At 39.1% G+C, this 13760-nt stretch overlaps 1 protein-coding gene across 4 annotated transcripts in view; it reads right to left on the bottom strand.

Annotated features, from left to right (window-relative positions):
- The window catches only part of MAP3K20 (mitogen-activated protein kinase kinase kinase 20), a 188198-nt gene that overhangs the window by 61548 nt on the left and 112890 nt on the right, over window positions 1–13760 (bottom strand). For all 4 annotated transcript variants that reach the window (XM_040475410.1, XM_040475411.1, XM_040475409.1 and 1 more), the window contains 2 exons: window positions 6642–6728; window positions 508–582 (listed from right to left, as the gene is read on the bottom strand). In XM_040475410.1, coding sequence (XP_040331344.1) covers window positions 508–582; window positions 6642–6728 — 162 coding nt within the window. The remainder of the gene's footprint in view (window positions 1–507; window positions 583–6641; window positions 6729–13760) is intronic.

Genomic DNA, 13760 nt, shown 5'->3' with positions numbered 1-13760 from the left:
GACTGCTTGGGTTCCTTCTCCAGTCTCACCATGTACTAACCTGTGGCCTTGAGCATTACTTACCTTCTGTGTGCCTTGACCCTTCATCTGTAAAATGAGTGTCATAACACAACCTATTTCATAGAGGTATTCTAAGGAACAAATGAGCAAATGTGCATAAAGTGCTTGGAGCAGTGCCTGGCATATAATGAGCACTGTGTGCTAGCCATTTTTATAACATGAAAGTGCAATACTTATTATTAGAGATTAAAAACAAAGGAATGCAATTCTTTCCATTGAGTCAAGAGTGCCAGAATGCTGTAAGAAAGCCAGTAATGAGTGTCTAAGGATCAAGATGAACAGATATCAACAGAAAGCCTTTACAGTCCATCCGGGACTCACAGAAGCAGCAATTCAGCTTGCTTTGTAAGGAATCTTATTACTCCAAGTTTTAGAAACTCAAAACCAAGAAAATGCGTGAAATTTCAGAATTCTGAACAACGACCAAAAGAATATTTATTTATATACCTTGGCATCAGCTTCCCAACACTGACGTAACAGCTCAGCAAAACTTCTGGGGCAACTGCTTGGAATGGTTAATCTCTACCACAGAGAAAGGAAAAACAACACAAGGATTGACTCATTAAGGTAAGCAAATACTGAAAGGTCATAAAAGTTAATTTAAGAGCATAAATAAGTCATTAACTTTAAAACTTCCATTGATTGATACATGGCAAGTAAGAATTTACGTTTAGATTCATAATATCTAATCTCTAAAGACACTGATGCTACTTTTCTTCCAAAACGGTATCCAAGTGGATGGAGAAGTTGGATTCAGCACAACAAATCCAAAAAAACCTAGACACAAGTCTAAAAGAAACTACAGTAGGACAGGGGCAAGGGGGAACAGAAATACACACTGTAAAACCACAAACCTATCACCATTCTTTCATAGACAACTACGAAATCTGCAGACAGGTCCGGCAGCCAGGCAACCAGCTTGGCTCTGGCAGGAGGTGTACAACTCTGAAAGCATCTTCTGCAGAGACCGTCAAAGAGAGAATTTTAAAGAAGTGTGCCTTTTCTCATCAGCAAAGAGGATATTCTGTTTTTTCTTTTTCTTTTTTTTTTTTAACGTTTATTTATTTTTGAGACAGAGAGAGACACACCATGAACGGGGGAGGGTCAGAGAGAGGGAGACACAGAATCCGAAACAGGCTCCAGGCTCTGAGCTGTCAGCACAGAGCCCAACGCGGGGCTCGAACTCATGGACCGCGAGATCATGACCTGAGCTGAAGTTGGACGCTCAACCAACTGAGCCACCCAGGCACCCCCAAAGAGGATGTCCTGAATGTATGACCCCTTACGGGTAAACCGCAGGGACTGGACACAACAGGGATTATAATGTGAGGATCAGTCCCGTTCCAACATTTTATACAAGTGGTTCTCTAGACTTGCGATGTCCCTGGAGGCTCTCTAGAGATCTGCAGAGGCATTTTTTGTTTGTTTTAAAGACTGGAGGGCTGCACCTGGCATGGGTCAAGAGTACTAGACATCCTTCACTGTGTTGTAAATCCCTGATTAAGTACTCCCTCATACTCCACTAAACTCCAGATGCTCCGGGTGCAAACAACAAGGTTTATCATTTTCTGACCTCAGACTCTCTCTTGGATTTATAAACACATTTTTTGAGCAGTTTTAAAATACAATGAATTAAGAATGCAACTACTAAATAAGATAAATCAAGGGCAGACTGATCTTTGCAGTACTCATAACCTTACCGAGATGTTTGGAAAACATCACCTGCAACAGCATTGCTCATGCTGCTGGAATCACTGATACAATTCAGCTCGACTCTGCATGTGTAGCTGTTGAATCCTATTTACCTGCAGGGACAAGCATCTAATTTTTTTTTTTTTCAACGTTTATTTATTTTTGGGACAGAGAGAGGCAGAACATGAATGGGGGAGGGGCAGAGAGAGAGGGAGACACAGAATCGGAAAGAGGCTCCAGGCTCTGAGCCATCAGCCCAGAGCCCGACGCGGGGCTCGAACTTACGGACCGCGAGATCGTGACCTGGCTGAAGTCGGATGCTTAACCGACTGCGCCACCCAGGCGCCCCGGGACAAGCATCTAAAATTGTTCCACACTCTCCTCTCTTGTGGCCATGCCTGTGCATTTATACATTGCAATACCTTTTTCATCGATTTCTTCTTTATTACAGTTAGAGCATTATGTTAACTTTAAAATATAATGTGTATAATGGGTAGGTTGCACTACCTCTGAATTTCATTTCAGGGAAGTAGAGGGACCATTAACAGGGTTGTTATCAAAAGAGCGCTGGGTGTGAGTTGAGAACTGCTGCACTAAGAAGTACTGAGATTTATTCCACAGTATTGTTTACTGAAGAAGCTTTGTAAATAAAAAGCTTAAACTGAATTTATTTGGATTTGGGGGAGATTGTGTATAAAACTAGAAAAAGAATTATTCTGGCAGGAAAACAGATGATCTATATTTAGAATTACAGATAACCTTAAAATCAAAATAAACCAAAATAAAACCTTATAACCAAGTTTTAAACAAAACAGCCCTCTCCAAGTTAAAGGTATGCTAAACATCTTTTTAATTGATTACATAGAACAGAGGAGATGTAGTAACCTGCACTCTTATTTTACTGTAATATATGGTAAACCGTACTCCTATTTTACTGGAAACCTTTTGATGAAGATCAAAAGGAAAATCGGGTGTTTACTTAAACACACACACACACACATACACACACATACATATGATGGCTGGTTGGGAGTAGCAACTAAGAAAAACGAAGTGATCGCAACTATTCAGCTGAATCCACTCCATGGCAAAAAAATTTCTCATAAAAGGTAACATTTTCAATATAACTTTCTCACATTTTTTCTAAGAACTGAAATGTGACCTGGATGAATATGGATGTTAATTTTCTGTCATCTTTTCTCACTGAAAAACTTTTTAGCTACTGAATCTTGAGACATTATGAAATAAGATATAATTATTTTAAGTTATCTGATATGGTCAAATATCAACTAAATCTAAACTCACGCGCTAATGTAAGGGATTATTTTGGTGCGTCAAAAAGTATTTAAAAAATATATATATATAAAGTACTTTAAAAGGGAATCCAAAGCATTTAAGTCCTGATTACCTAAGTGTGGGTATTCCTACTGCATTAAAACATCCTGAAATGGCCAGAATATTAGCAATAGATTTGCAACACTTCAAAATGGCAAGATTTTAAACGTTTCAAATTTAAATTAAAATATTTCCCAAACACTAAGTTATGCATGACATTTTTTAAAGGTCATACTCCTTTTTGCACCATTTTCTACATAAGATGCAAAAAATTACTCTTAATAATTTATCTTTTTCTAAAGTATAGTCAACAATGGATTAAGCTTTTTGAGGATTTCTATTAAGAATAGTAGCTTTGCTACTAAGAACAAAACACATTTTGTAAGAATCTAAGTACTTGTAAAGATAGAAATTATCCTGCTAGAATATTCTGAATGACCACTAATTGAGTTTTATGGAAATAACAAAGGCAAACATACATGTCTGGAAGAATTATGAAATTTACTAGCAATACCCTCCTACTTTCAGGACTTCTGTAAGGATTCACTGTTTGCTTTAACAGTGCTTTATGTATCTAGTTTTAATAGGATTTAATATTAGGAAAAATTGTTTGAAGGCCTTATTTCATTATTAAGCACTTAGAAGCAAAGACCTTCAGATATTTTTAGAAAGTATTGATCTTCCTACGGATCCAAAAAGCAGTCCTAAATGGTGAAACTAAATAAGGTCTAGAGTCTAGTTGAGAGTAATGTATCAATGTCAACTTTTTGGTTTTGGTATTGGCCTACACCTGTATCTCACCAGTGGTAGAAGCTGGGTGAAGGATACACAGAATCCCTTCTAATATTTTTGCAACTTACTGTGAGTCTATGATTATTTCAAAATAAAAGTTAAAAAGAAAAGACAATTCTAATATTTGAATATAGGTGCATTCTAGCATGAGTAGCTTACATTTAAAGTGTCTCGCTAAGTTTAAACACATCATTCTTTACTTAAATGAGGCCTGTTTAAAAAAAAAAAAAAATACAGCTTGCTCTTTTCAACTCAAGAACCCAAGATATTCCAAAGTAAAAATAAGTGAACTAAAATAATTAGAAGTTGAAAGGATTTTGGAAATTACATTTAAATCAAAGTCTCGATTTTATTATGAAATTAAATAAATCCTTGGCAATTTTTTTTCATGCTTTAAGTCAAGTCCCAGGTAGTTAACATACAGTGTACTATTAGTTTCAGGTATAGGATTTAGTGATTCAACACTTACGTGCTAACACCTGGAGCTCATCACAACAAGCGCCCTCCTTAATACCCATCACCCGTGTAACCCATCCCCTCCTCCAGCAACCCTCAGTTTGTTCTCTACAAACTGCCAGTTGAGACTTGGCAATTATTTTAATGTTATGTCAGTAGAATTTGTTTTGGTAATAAGTGTCTACGTTTATGAGATGAAATGAAGACTCCTTCCCGAATGATGACAATGGAATTTACAGCTAAACTGCCATATTTTTGACAAATAAATATGTAGAATGAGAGTAGAGAGAGAAATATCTTCATAATACCCAAATTTCCTCAAGTTCAGTGGAAAGTTGGGAAAACTTGTGTCACCGTGGTGGGGGGGGGGGTCTTTCAATTTGCTATTCTATGTCCAGAATGGGAGGGGTCTGAGTAGTCTCCGTCAGTTATTAGCTGGCCATCATGTACACCATGGATAAAACAGTACAACCTACTCTAGGGAATCCTTCAGGGAAAGGGGGGAGATAGCCTCTTCCCTGTACATGGTGGGGAGGTTCTGAAGATTATGGGTGATTCCCAGCCCTCAAGCCTGCTATCCAAAGGCAGTTTCTAAATTCATTTTTCTCAACAGCTTTAATAATCCTTGAGAGATACTCCAATGTTTTGAAAGTGCTTCAGATTCACACCTCTTCTGCCATCCTTTAGATGAAGTACTATTTTTAAATATTAATTCGTTTTTCTTAGACATATTTGGAGGGCCCAGTTGGCTTTTAAAAAACTTTCTTCTAGTTTATCTTGGAACAACATAGAGGGAAACAAATTACATGGAGTGTTCTGCTCCAAAGTCAACATTGGGTCAATAATTTTCTTCCCTCTCATTTGTCACCCCAGAACCAAACATCTGATCACCTCACTGGCAAAAGAAACTGAACAGAAACAAGTGGGTTCTTCTATCATGAAAATATCATTTATTCTATGTACCAGGTCTGATTTAATAGCACACCAGGAATAACCATGACATTTAATTAAAACAGAACAGCTCCTGTGAAACACTGAGCAAGACACGTTCTTGAATATAACTCCTTTTCCTTTTTCTTAAATTGGCAGCTCTCTCCCATCAAGTTCAGCTATCATGAACATTTCATCCGCTCTCAATAGCTCAGGAGGACAAATTAATAAGGTAGCTGGATTATGTGATCTAAACTATGGAAACATGGTTTCTCTTAGTCAATAGCAGCTTTTTGGTTAATCTAGTCTGTTCCTGCACTCACATGGGGAGCAAATCAATCCAATTCTTTTAAAGCATGAAAAAAGGAATATCTCTATACAGTCAACCTTTTTGCAAATTATTTTATGCTAAGGTTACACTCTTACCTTCTGTGGAGGGCACAGATAAGGTCTGGAAATGAAGGTTTGTGAAATAAGGTTGTTTTGCATTGCAAAGACAACTGCATGCTTCCATTACTTGATCTAAGTTCTCCTAGTACCTTGATATTGGATGCTTCATCCTTATGCTGAGGATTTCCATGCCTGTGCATTTCAGTCACAATTTTAAACCTTTCAAAATGTAGTTGCTCTCTTTGATATGAATGTACCACGTTCTCTGATGTAGGCTCATAGGTCCAACTAACTGAAAGCCTCAATTTGTGGGAAGAAGAAAAGCGAGGCTGGGGACACAGCACAAACGGTGTTTACGCCACTGAAGTTCTTTTGAAATGGAAAGGCTCTGCATGAAGAAGGGAACAGTTATGCCACTGCCTCGCCAATTCCAGTGAGGAGCTCATCTTCAATGTAGTGTTCAACGTAGGTGGCAAAACTGTAATTTTTCCCTTTTTTGAAACTATTTTTTCTTCTTTTATTTTTGAAATTCTCATCTAAGCGACAGTTTCTTGTACTATAGTGACTCCTGCTGGGAGAGGTAAGTTGAAGTAGCTGAAGGTCTCTTACAGATATATCAACTCCCGGCCAGTAAAAAAGATGTCCTAAACGCAGGAGATGGAGTTAAACTGTTCCCCTACCTTGGACGCAATGGCTTCTTTCATCACTAAGAACAAACCCCTAGGTTTTACAATTGAGACTGAGAAACTAGTACAGTACTTGTACAATTTTTGATCTACAGCATCACGACGTGAAGCTGCAACAATTAGATGTAAAGGGTCCATTCATGAGGAATAACATCACTTTGACCCTTTGTGTTAGCTCCTACTGCTAATCTTTCCATAAGCGTGAACTTACTTTCAATTTGAAGAAGATGAAAAAGTCTTTTGCAAAACCCCAATACTGTTTTCTGATCTATGTACCTGAATGGAGAATCGTAGTCTTACCTCGTTTTTTTCCACTACAAGCCAAGCTACTTGTAATCCTTCCAAACCTTTAAAGGGGACCTCCCTTGTTAGCATCTCCCAGAGAACCTGGAACAAAAAGAAAATGGAATTTTTATTCTTGTACTTTATATTTTTGGTGTTTTACTGAAACTTTATCTAACATTTAACTGTATCCAATTACCAGACAAAAACCAACCCCACCTGTAGAAACTTGTGCAAAATGTATATATTCATATATATATATATATATATACACACACACATATACATATAAACATATACATACATTTTTTGTTCATTTTTATAAAGAAAAAAAAAACTAGAAATCAGAACATTTAGAGCCAGACTTAAAATTTTATGAAACCAATGGGCCTACATAATTTATCTTGTAAGTTACGAGAATTCTCACAGATTCCCACAAATTAGATTTTACATTTTGTTGGTCAAACTCTTTCCACCTTCAATTGCCGATAAATTTCTCCATAAGATAATAACTGGGAATTCAACTGTAGTTTTAAAGGTTCAGTAATGGTCTGATAAAAGAAAAATTGAGCTCTAAATCCGAATCACTGGCTAAACCCTTCACCCCATAATAATAGGTGCTTGCAAAAACTGTAACATTTAAATTTTGTGTTTTTGGAGAAAGCGCTCTCAAAGTAAGTCGGTCAAAGATATTAATTTTCTTCCCCCATAACATCATTTATTATATATTCTAAAATGTAATAAATACTTTATGTTCATAAGTATAGGCTGAGTGTGTGTGTGTGTGTGTGTGTGTGTGTGTGTGTGTGTGTATGTGAATTTATGTGTATGTTCATCTCTCCACAATCCTTGAGATCAGCATGACTAATAAATCTGCACTGGAATGCCCAAAGAAAGCAAACTGAAGCTGGGAATGCTGAAAACTGCCAATATTTTGGGTTTCATTTAAAATACTAAGTAATGGAGATTTTTATATTCAGGTGACTTCTCTATACAAATGAGCATCAAAATCAGTCTATCAACATTCGGTGAAGTGCAAACACAATTACAATTTTACCCATAAATCACCATAACCACCACTATCACTTATTGAGTGACTATGTTCCAGATGCTCTGTTGAACCCTTTACACATGTTACCATGATTAATATCAACCCCATCGAACAGATATTATCCTCATTTTACAGATGAGGAAACTAAGGCCTAAGAAAGTTAAATTAAACTTGCCGAAAGACACTCTGCTATCAATTGGCACTTGCTGCCTTGCCCTAAAGGCCAAGCTCTTAACCTGACAAACTCTAGAGAAGAGAAGGCTGCAGTATGAGAGAGAATGTGACAAGTCATAGTGCAGGTGTGGAGCCATGGCAGAGGTGAGAAGCAAATGAATTCGGTTTTGATTTAGATTTCTCTTGTCCTAAAAACAAAACAAAAGCCATTTCTAAATAAGAATGTTGACTGAGGACATCTATTCAAGCAGGTCCTACAAACCTTTAACTCTATATCCACTGCTCCCTCAGCCAGCGCTCGGTCATATTTGAATCAGAACGTGTTAAATGAACTCCGGCTAATACGAAGATAATTAGCAGGAAAATCAGGGAAATCGGCAGATGCTGCTCAAGCAGGAGAAAAAAAATTCGCTGCAGCCTCTTTCGGCTTTTAATCAAGTGTGTAAGGTGCTTCTTTAGAAGAGCTGCTGAATAATTCTATTTGAGTCACAGAAGTGATTAGGAAAAGGTAAGGGGCATCCCGGAAGGGGATGATTCTAGTAAGCACTATAAGTAAAGGAAGCTGAGGAAGACCAGAACAGGTATGCAATCACCCCTGGGACCCCGCCTGCACAGGGGAGGGAGACGAACAGGAAATGAAGCCCCTCCATTCAGTGCAATTACCACTCCCCTGATGCTAGGATTGTGGAGGGGAAGGGATATGAACAGCAAGCAAATGGAAGGATTTGGCCTTCTTCAGGAGAAAGAGTACAGTGAATCAACCCCAAATGTCGAGGTAAGTGGCCTTGCATCCCGTTTTCTGAGTGTGGCCTGCACGCACAACCCATTGCACAGGCGCACACGTGAAGGCTGACTGCGTTGTATGAGGTAAAATGCAAAACCAAGAGCTTGGGAAGTAATACAGGAAAAGATTTCTGTCATTCTCTGTTCCAAAATATTCAGTTGGAAAATAGCCAAAATCTACAAAGATCTGAGTTCTATTTCTCCAAGAATTCTAACACTGGAAACATAAGAGTTTCATTTTAGTCCCTCTCTGTATCTCAGACATGCTCCTGCAGCTGAGGGTCCCTGTGACAGCCACACACGTGTGTGATCTGGACAGGGCACTGTGAGCCGCTGGGCTCTTTAGGTGAAGTCCAGCACCAGCACCTGCCGCGATGCCCTGTTACTAATTCACCAGGTGTAGGCGTGTATCAAAACATAGGTGGTATGATATAGGACAACAGCTGTTTCTACATGAAACACGATGACGTTTGGCACAAAAAAGTCCTTTGTGGAGGAAGTCATTTGGAGGTCTAAAAATATATTAAACTATGCCTGAAAATACCAGTGATGGGGATGCAGGCCAAACATTATTGTGATCTTTCCCCTTAAAAATACTTTCCAACTCATTCTATACTGAGACGTGCTCACGTTTAAATTGTGCTCACAAGGAAAATTTTCTATTTTCAGCTTGCAGAGAAACTTGGACAAGGCTGTGTACTTTTCCTGCCTTTTCTTTTACAAACAATGGAAAGCCATTACCTGAGCCGGGTTGGTTCTGGAACGGGGCTCATAGACAAGTGAGGCAGTGATGCTCCCTCTTAAGCCACTCTATTTTCAAATAGTGGTTCTGGCTCAGAAGCTTCTGAGAAGCTAATCCTGTCTGCATTGTCATTAGGAGAGCTTTGTTTCTAAAGAGTGGCGAGGCCTTGTGTTCTCAGAAGGCTTATTCTTTCAATGATTTTTGGTTTCCTCCAGCCTTTTCTTTTTTGTGGATAACATACTACACACTCCTCTGGTTTGGTCCTTCAAGAGAAATCACCCTAAGGGGGTAGCACAATCTCCTTTCTTGTAAAATGGAGACAGAAACAATCGCCTGCCTAGCAGAGTCTGTCAGCTTAGAAGCAAGGACCACAAGATCCATTTCGGGGATTTGTGTCACATTTATTTTTAAGGCTGTACCAGGCTGTTAGTGTTGCCATGTGCTAAGAAGCCACACAGGTTTATCAAGCTACGGAGGGCCAGGGACTTGGACGATACTGGGGACTGTTATTGTAGCAAGTCTGAAAAAAATAGAAACATGAAAAGCAAAAACATATTAGGTTTTTTTTTTTTTTTTTGAGGTGGATTTCAAAAAAGGACAAGTCTTTTATTATGGTCTTACTCATCTGTATGTGACTGCGATGTATGTATGTGTGTCGGGGCTCAATGACCAGGATGGATTTTCAATGAGCTATGGGAATTCTGTTCTATGCAAAGAGATACTTCAATGACAAGTGGTTCTAGCTACTCACTCATTTTTGAAAGGAGATCAGAAGTTCTAAATAAGCAACCACCTTGCTTTCCTAGGTAGGTCTCTCTTTCAAAGTCTATGCATTACAAACTTCTAAAACCAACATGCCCCTACCTTAACAACCATTCGCTACTGCTCTTTTAGGTAATACCTACTTTGACCATGTAATGTTTTCTTCATTTTTTAAAAATGCTATGATTGCTTAAGCAAAAAACTCTGAGGAGCATGCCTTGTACTATTTCTTTTACTAAATGGTGTTTATCAAGAACAGAATGGGAATAGGTTGGAATTAAATAAAATCTTGAATTCTCATTTATACTTAAGTTAGTGTATGTGCAATTTTCTGAATGGAATTTTGTTGATAAAGCTATGGGTAAGGATAACCAGAGTTCTAAGTAAACCTCTCTAAGATACTGTTTTAGTTTCCACCAGTCAAAAGAAGTCTCTATCATGAACGCAGAGTGGATATTCAGCAGCATGTGACTGGGGCACATGGGTTCTAAGGTGAAGCATCTGGTGTGTAAATATAGAGCAACACTGGAAATGTTCAGCGACTGGCTATCAGGCATGCTATAAATTACTTGATAGAATGATCTGTTAAGCAATTTGTTAAGTTCCTCAGAACAAAACAAAGGAAGGATCTGTAAACAAGTACACAGAAACCTTTATTCGCCAAGAGAAATGTTCAGGCCCACCTACTAAAAAAGCAGTGAGCAATCACCTGAAGGAAAAGCTTTTTAATAAAGTAAACAACATTTGCAGACTCAGAAAGGTTGATTCAAACTATGGGTAACATGAGGGGATCAATGAGGAATGAGTGAAAGGGATTTAAAAAGATATAGGAAGGGGTGCCTGGGTGGCGCAGTCGGTTAAGCGTCCGACTTCAGCCAGGTCACGATCTCGCGGTCCGTGAGTTCGAGCCCCGCGTCGGGCTCTGGGCTGATGGCTCAGAGCCTGGAGCCTGTTTCCGATTCTGTGTCTCCCTCTCTCTCTGCCCCTCCCCCGTTCATGCTCTGTCTCTCTCTGTCCCAAAAATAAATCAACATTGAAAAAAAAAAATTAAAAAAAAAAAAAAGATATAGGAAAAAATCCTTAAGCACGGCAAACAGAAGTCACCACCATCGTTGATAGTTTGCGTGTGAAAATGAACAGATTCTTGGTTACTGGAACCGAGATTCTGTCTCAGCTCAGGAAACGCAGTGGGTGCATTTCACACAAAAGCCCCTGGCAACTGTAAGGTTTTGGAGGGAGGTGGTGTGAGATTTGTTTTCATAAATGTTTCATAACACTGAAACCAAAAATTCATTCTGTAGGTAACTCAGAGTTGTCTTTCAGAGCAAACATTTCTGAGATAGGGAAAGTCCCAGACTTGGGAGAATTTTAAAAGTAAAAGTGCTGTACAAGAGCTTGGGGAGTGTAAAAATGAGCCTCAAAAGTCTTCCAGTTCATATAAATGTGCAAAAAGAATTTAAAAACTATAACCACATAAACGTGTGTGTATGTCTGTATACACATGACTCTCTACGAACCATCCCAGCCGTGGTGCTCCCCTTCCCCTCCCTCCTGCTCCACAGAGGAGTCTGTGAATGAACCATGGCCCGCTGCACAACGCAGAGTGCTTTTAACATTTGTCAAAGGCTGTAAAAAACCAAAAGTATACACAGTAGAGATTATTAGTGGCCCTTAAAGTCTAAAATATTTACTATCAGGTGCTTTACAGGAAAAGTTTGCTGGCTCCTGTTCCACAGGATGAGCAACAGACTGGCGAAATACAATTTAAACTACCCGATGTTAGTGCCTAGCACAGCGCCTGACGCACCAAAAAAATACATTATTGCTTAAAAACAAAGGAACAGAACTTCCTAAGAGAAAATAATCTCACAAAAAGTCTGAAATTGCAACCAATTCCCTCATTTTCAGGCTCCCCAGCAGATGATTTGGAGGATGGTCAGAATGTAATAATTTTTGACACAGGGAACCACTTTTAGAATCTAGTGTCTTTAGGAACTTATGTTTTTTTCCTCATCTTTCACTGAGACTTATTTGGTCACTGTCTATAATAGTTTATAGCCTTCATCCTTTTTTTTTTTAGTTTTTTTTTTCTTTTAATGTTTCTTTTTGAGAGAGAGAGAGAGAGAGAGAGAGAGGGAGCGCACAAGCAAACGCACGGGTGGGGCAGAGAGAGAGGGAGACACAGAATCCAAAGCAGGCTCCAGGTTCTGCTCTGTCAGCACAGAGGCCAATGCAGGGCCCTGAACCCATGAGCCACGAGATCATGACCTGAGCCAAAGTCAGACGCCTCATTGACTAAGCCACCCACGCGGCCCCTATAGCCTTCATCCTTAAAAACACCCAGAATTATAGGAAATGAGATATTTAGCCTGAAGCAACTGTTGTCTTCCAGCCTTTAAAATTCTAGCCTTTTGCCAAAAACATGTATTTCATTCTTGTAAAGGCTTTTTCCAATAGCCAACAAAATTAATTTCTATTATATTAAATAAATTTGGTGTACATAAGATGTATTATAATTTAGAAAAAGCTTACCAATGAAAACAAGCCCAAAACTTAAGTAATGAAGCCAGCAGTAAATATTTAGAGACTGATGGCCTCGAAAGACTCTCGAAAGACTGGTGGCCTCGAAAGGAATACATTCAACAATGCTGGTCTCCTCCTGGGCCGTCAGCTGTCACTCGCAATTGAAATCATAGAAGTTTGGGAAGAAGAGCCATGTTGATTTGGGCCAAAATTAGTCTGCTGCTTTTCTTATTATGAAAATGTCCTTTTAAGAGTAATAATATAAATATAAAGGCACTACAATTAGGGGTGAGACCCAAAGAGAATGAGTTACAAATACTATTTTAGACTTTTTAAGAGATACACAGTATTGTTAGGGATTAAAAAAAGCTTATCTTTAAAAAGGGGCAACAGGAGTGTGCCTGGGTGGCACAGCTGGTTGAGAGACCGACTTCGGCTCAGGTCATGATCTCACGGTTCGTGGGTTTGAGCTCCACGTAGGGCTCTGTGCTGACAGCGCAGAGTCTGCTTGGGATTCTCTTTCTCCTTCTCTCTCTGCCCCTCTCACTCTCTTTCTCTCTCAAAATAAAATTAATTAAAAACAAAACAAAACAAAACAAAACAAAACCAAGCAACAAATGAATTCCTTCTACTGCCAAAGAATCACCTTGCTCATCTTCGCCTCTCATCCCACCGGTCTCCCTATTGCACTTACTTCTTTCTCTCTGCTTATTCCTCAAGAATGATCCACCTCAAAACTCCTCCTCCAAAAGCTTCTGCTCCTTAAGGGATCCTTTCCTGTGGTCTCCATTCCCTGAGCATCCCCTACCCCCACATTCTAGTCTCGTAACTGTGCTGCTAAGTTGTGACTTTTACACGATACCTTCGATTCATGTTTCAGAGACTCACGCTACTTTATAAGACTCGCAGCAGACATGGGCAAGGCCACGTGCTAAAAGCTATACTTTTCCTTCTATACTCTCCAGACACTCACCAGTCAGCTTAAAGTTGACATTCAAACATCTCCTGTTAATGAAATCATGTGGCAGATGTATTGGTGTGTTCTGAGTAACTTATTACAATGAAGTCCCGTTCCAAATGACCCACGTTCCCACTGACTTAC

The sequence above is a fragment of the Herpailurus yagouaroundi genome, unplaced genomic scaffold (genome assembly GCF_014898765.1).
Source record: "Herpailurus yagouaroundi ecotype Mexico unplaced genomic scaffold, PumYag 140, whole genome shotgun sequence".
Classification (NCBI taxonomy): domain Eukaryota; kingdom Metazoa; phylum Chordata; class Mammalia; order Carnivora; family Felidae; genus Herpailurus; species Herpailurus yagouaroundi.
The sequence above is the reverse complement of the archived record's forward strand: the minus strand, read 5'-3'. Positions and strand labels throughout refer to the sequence as shown.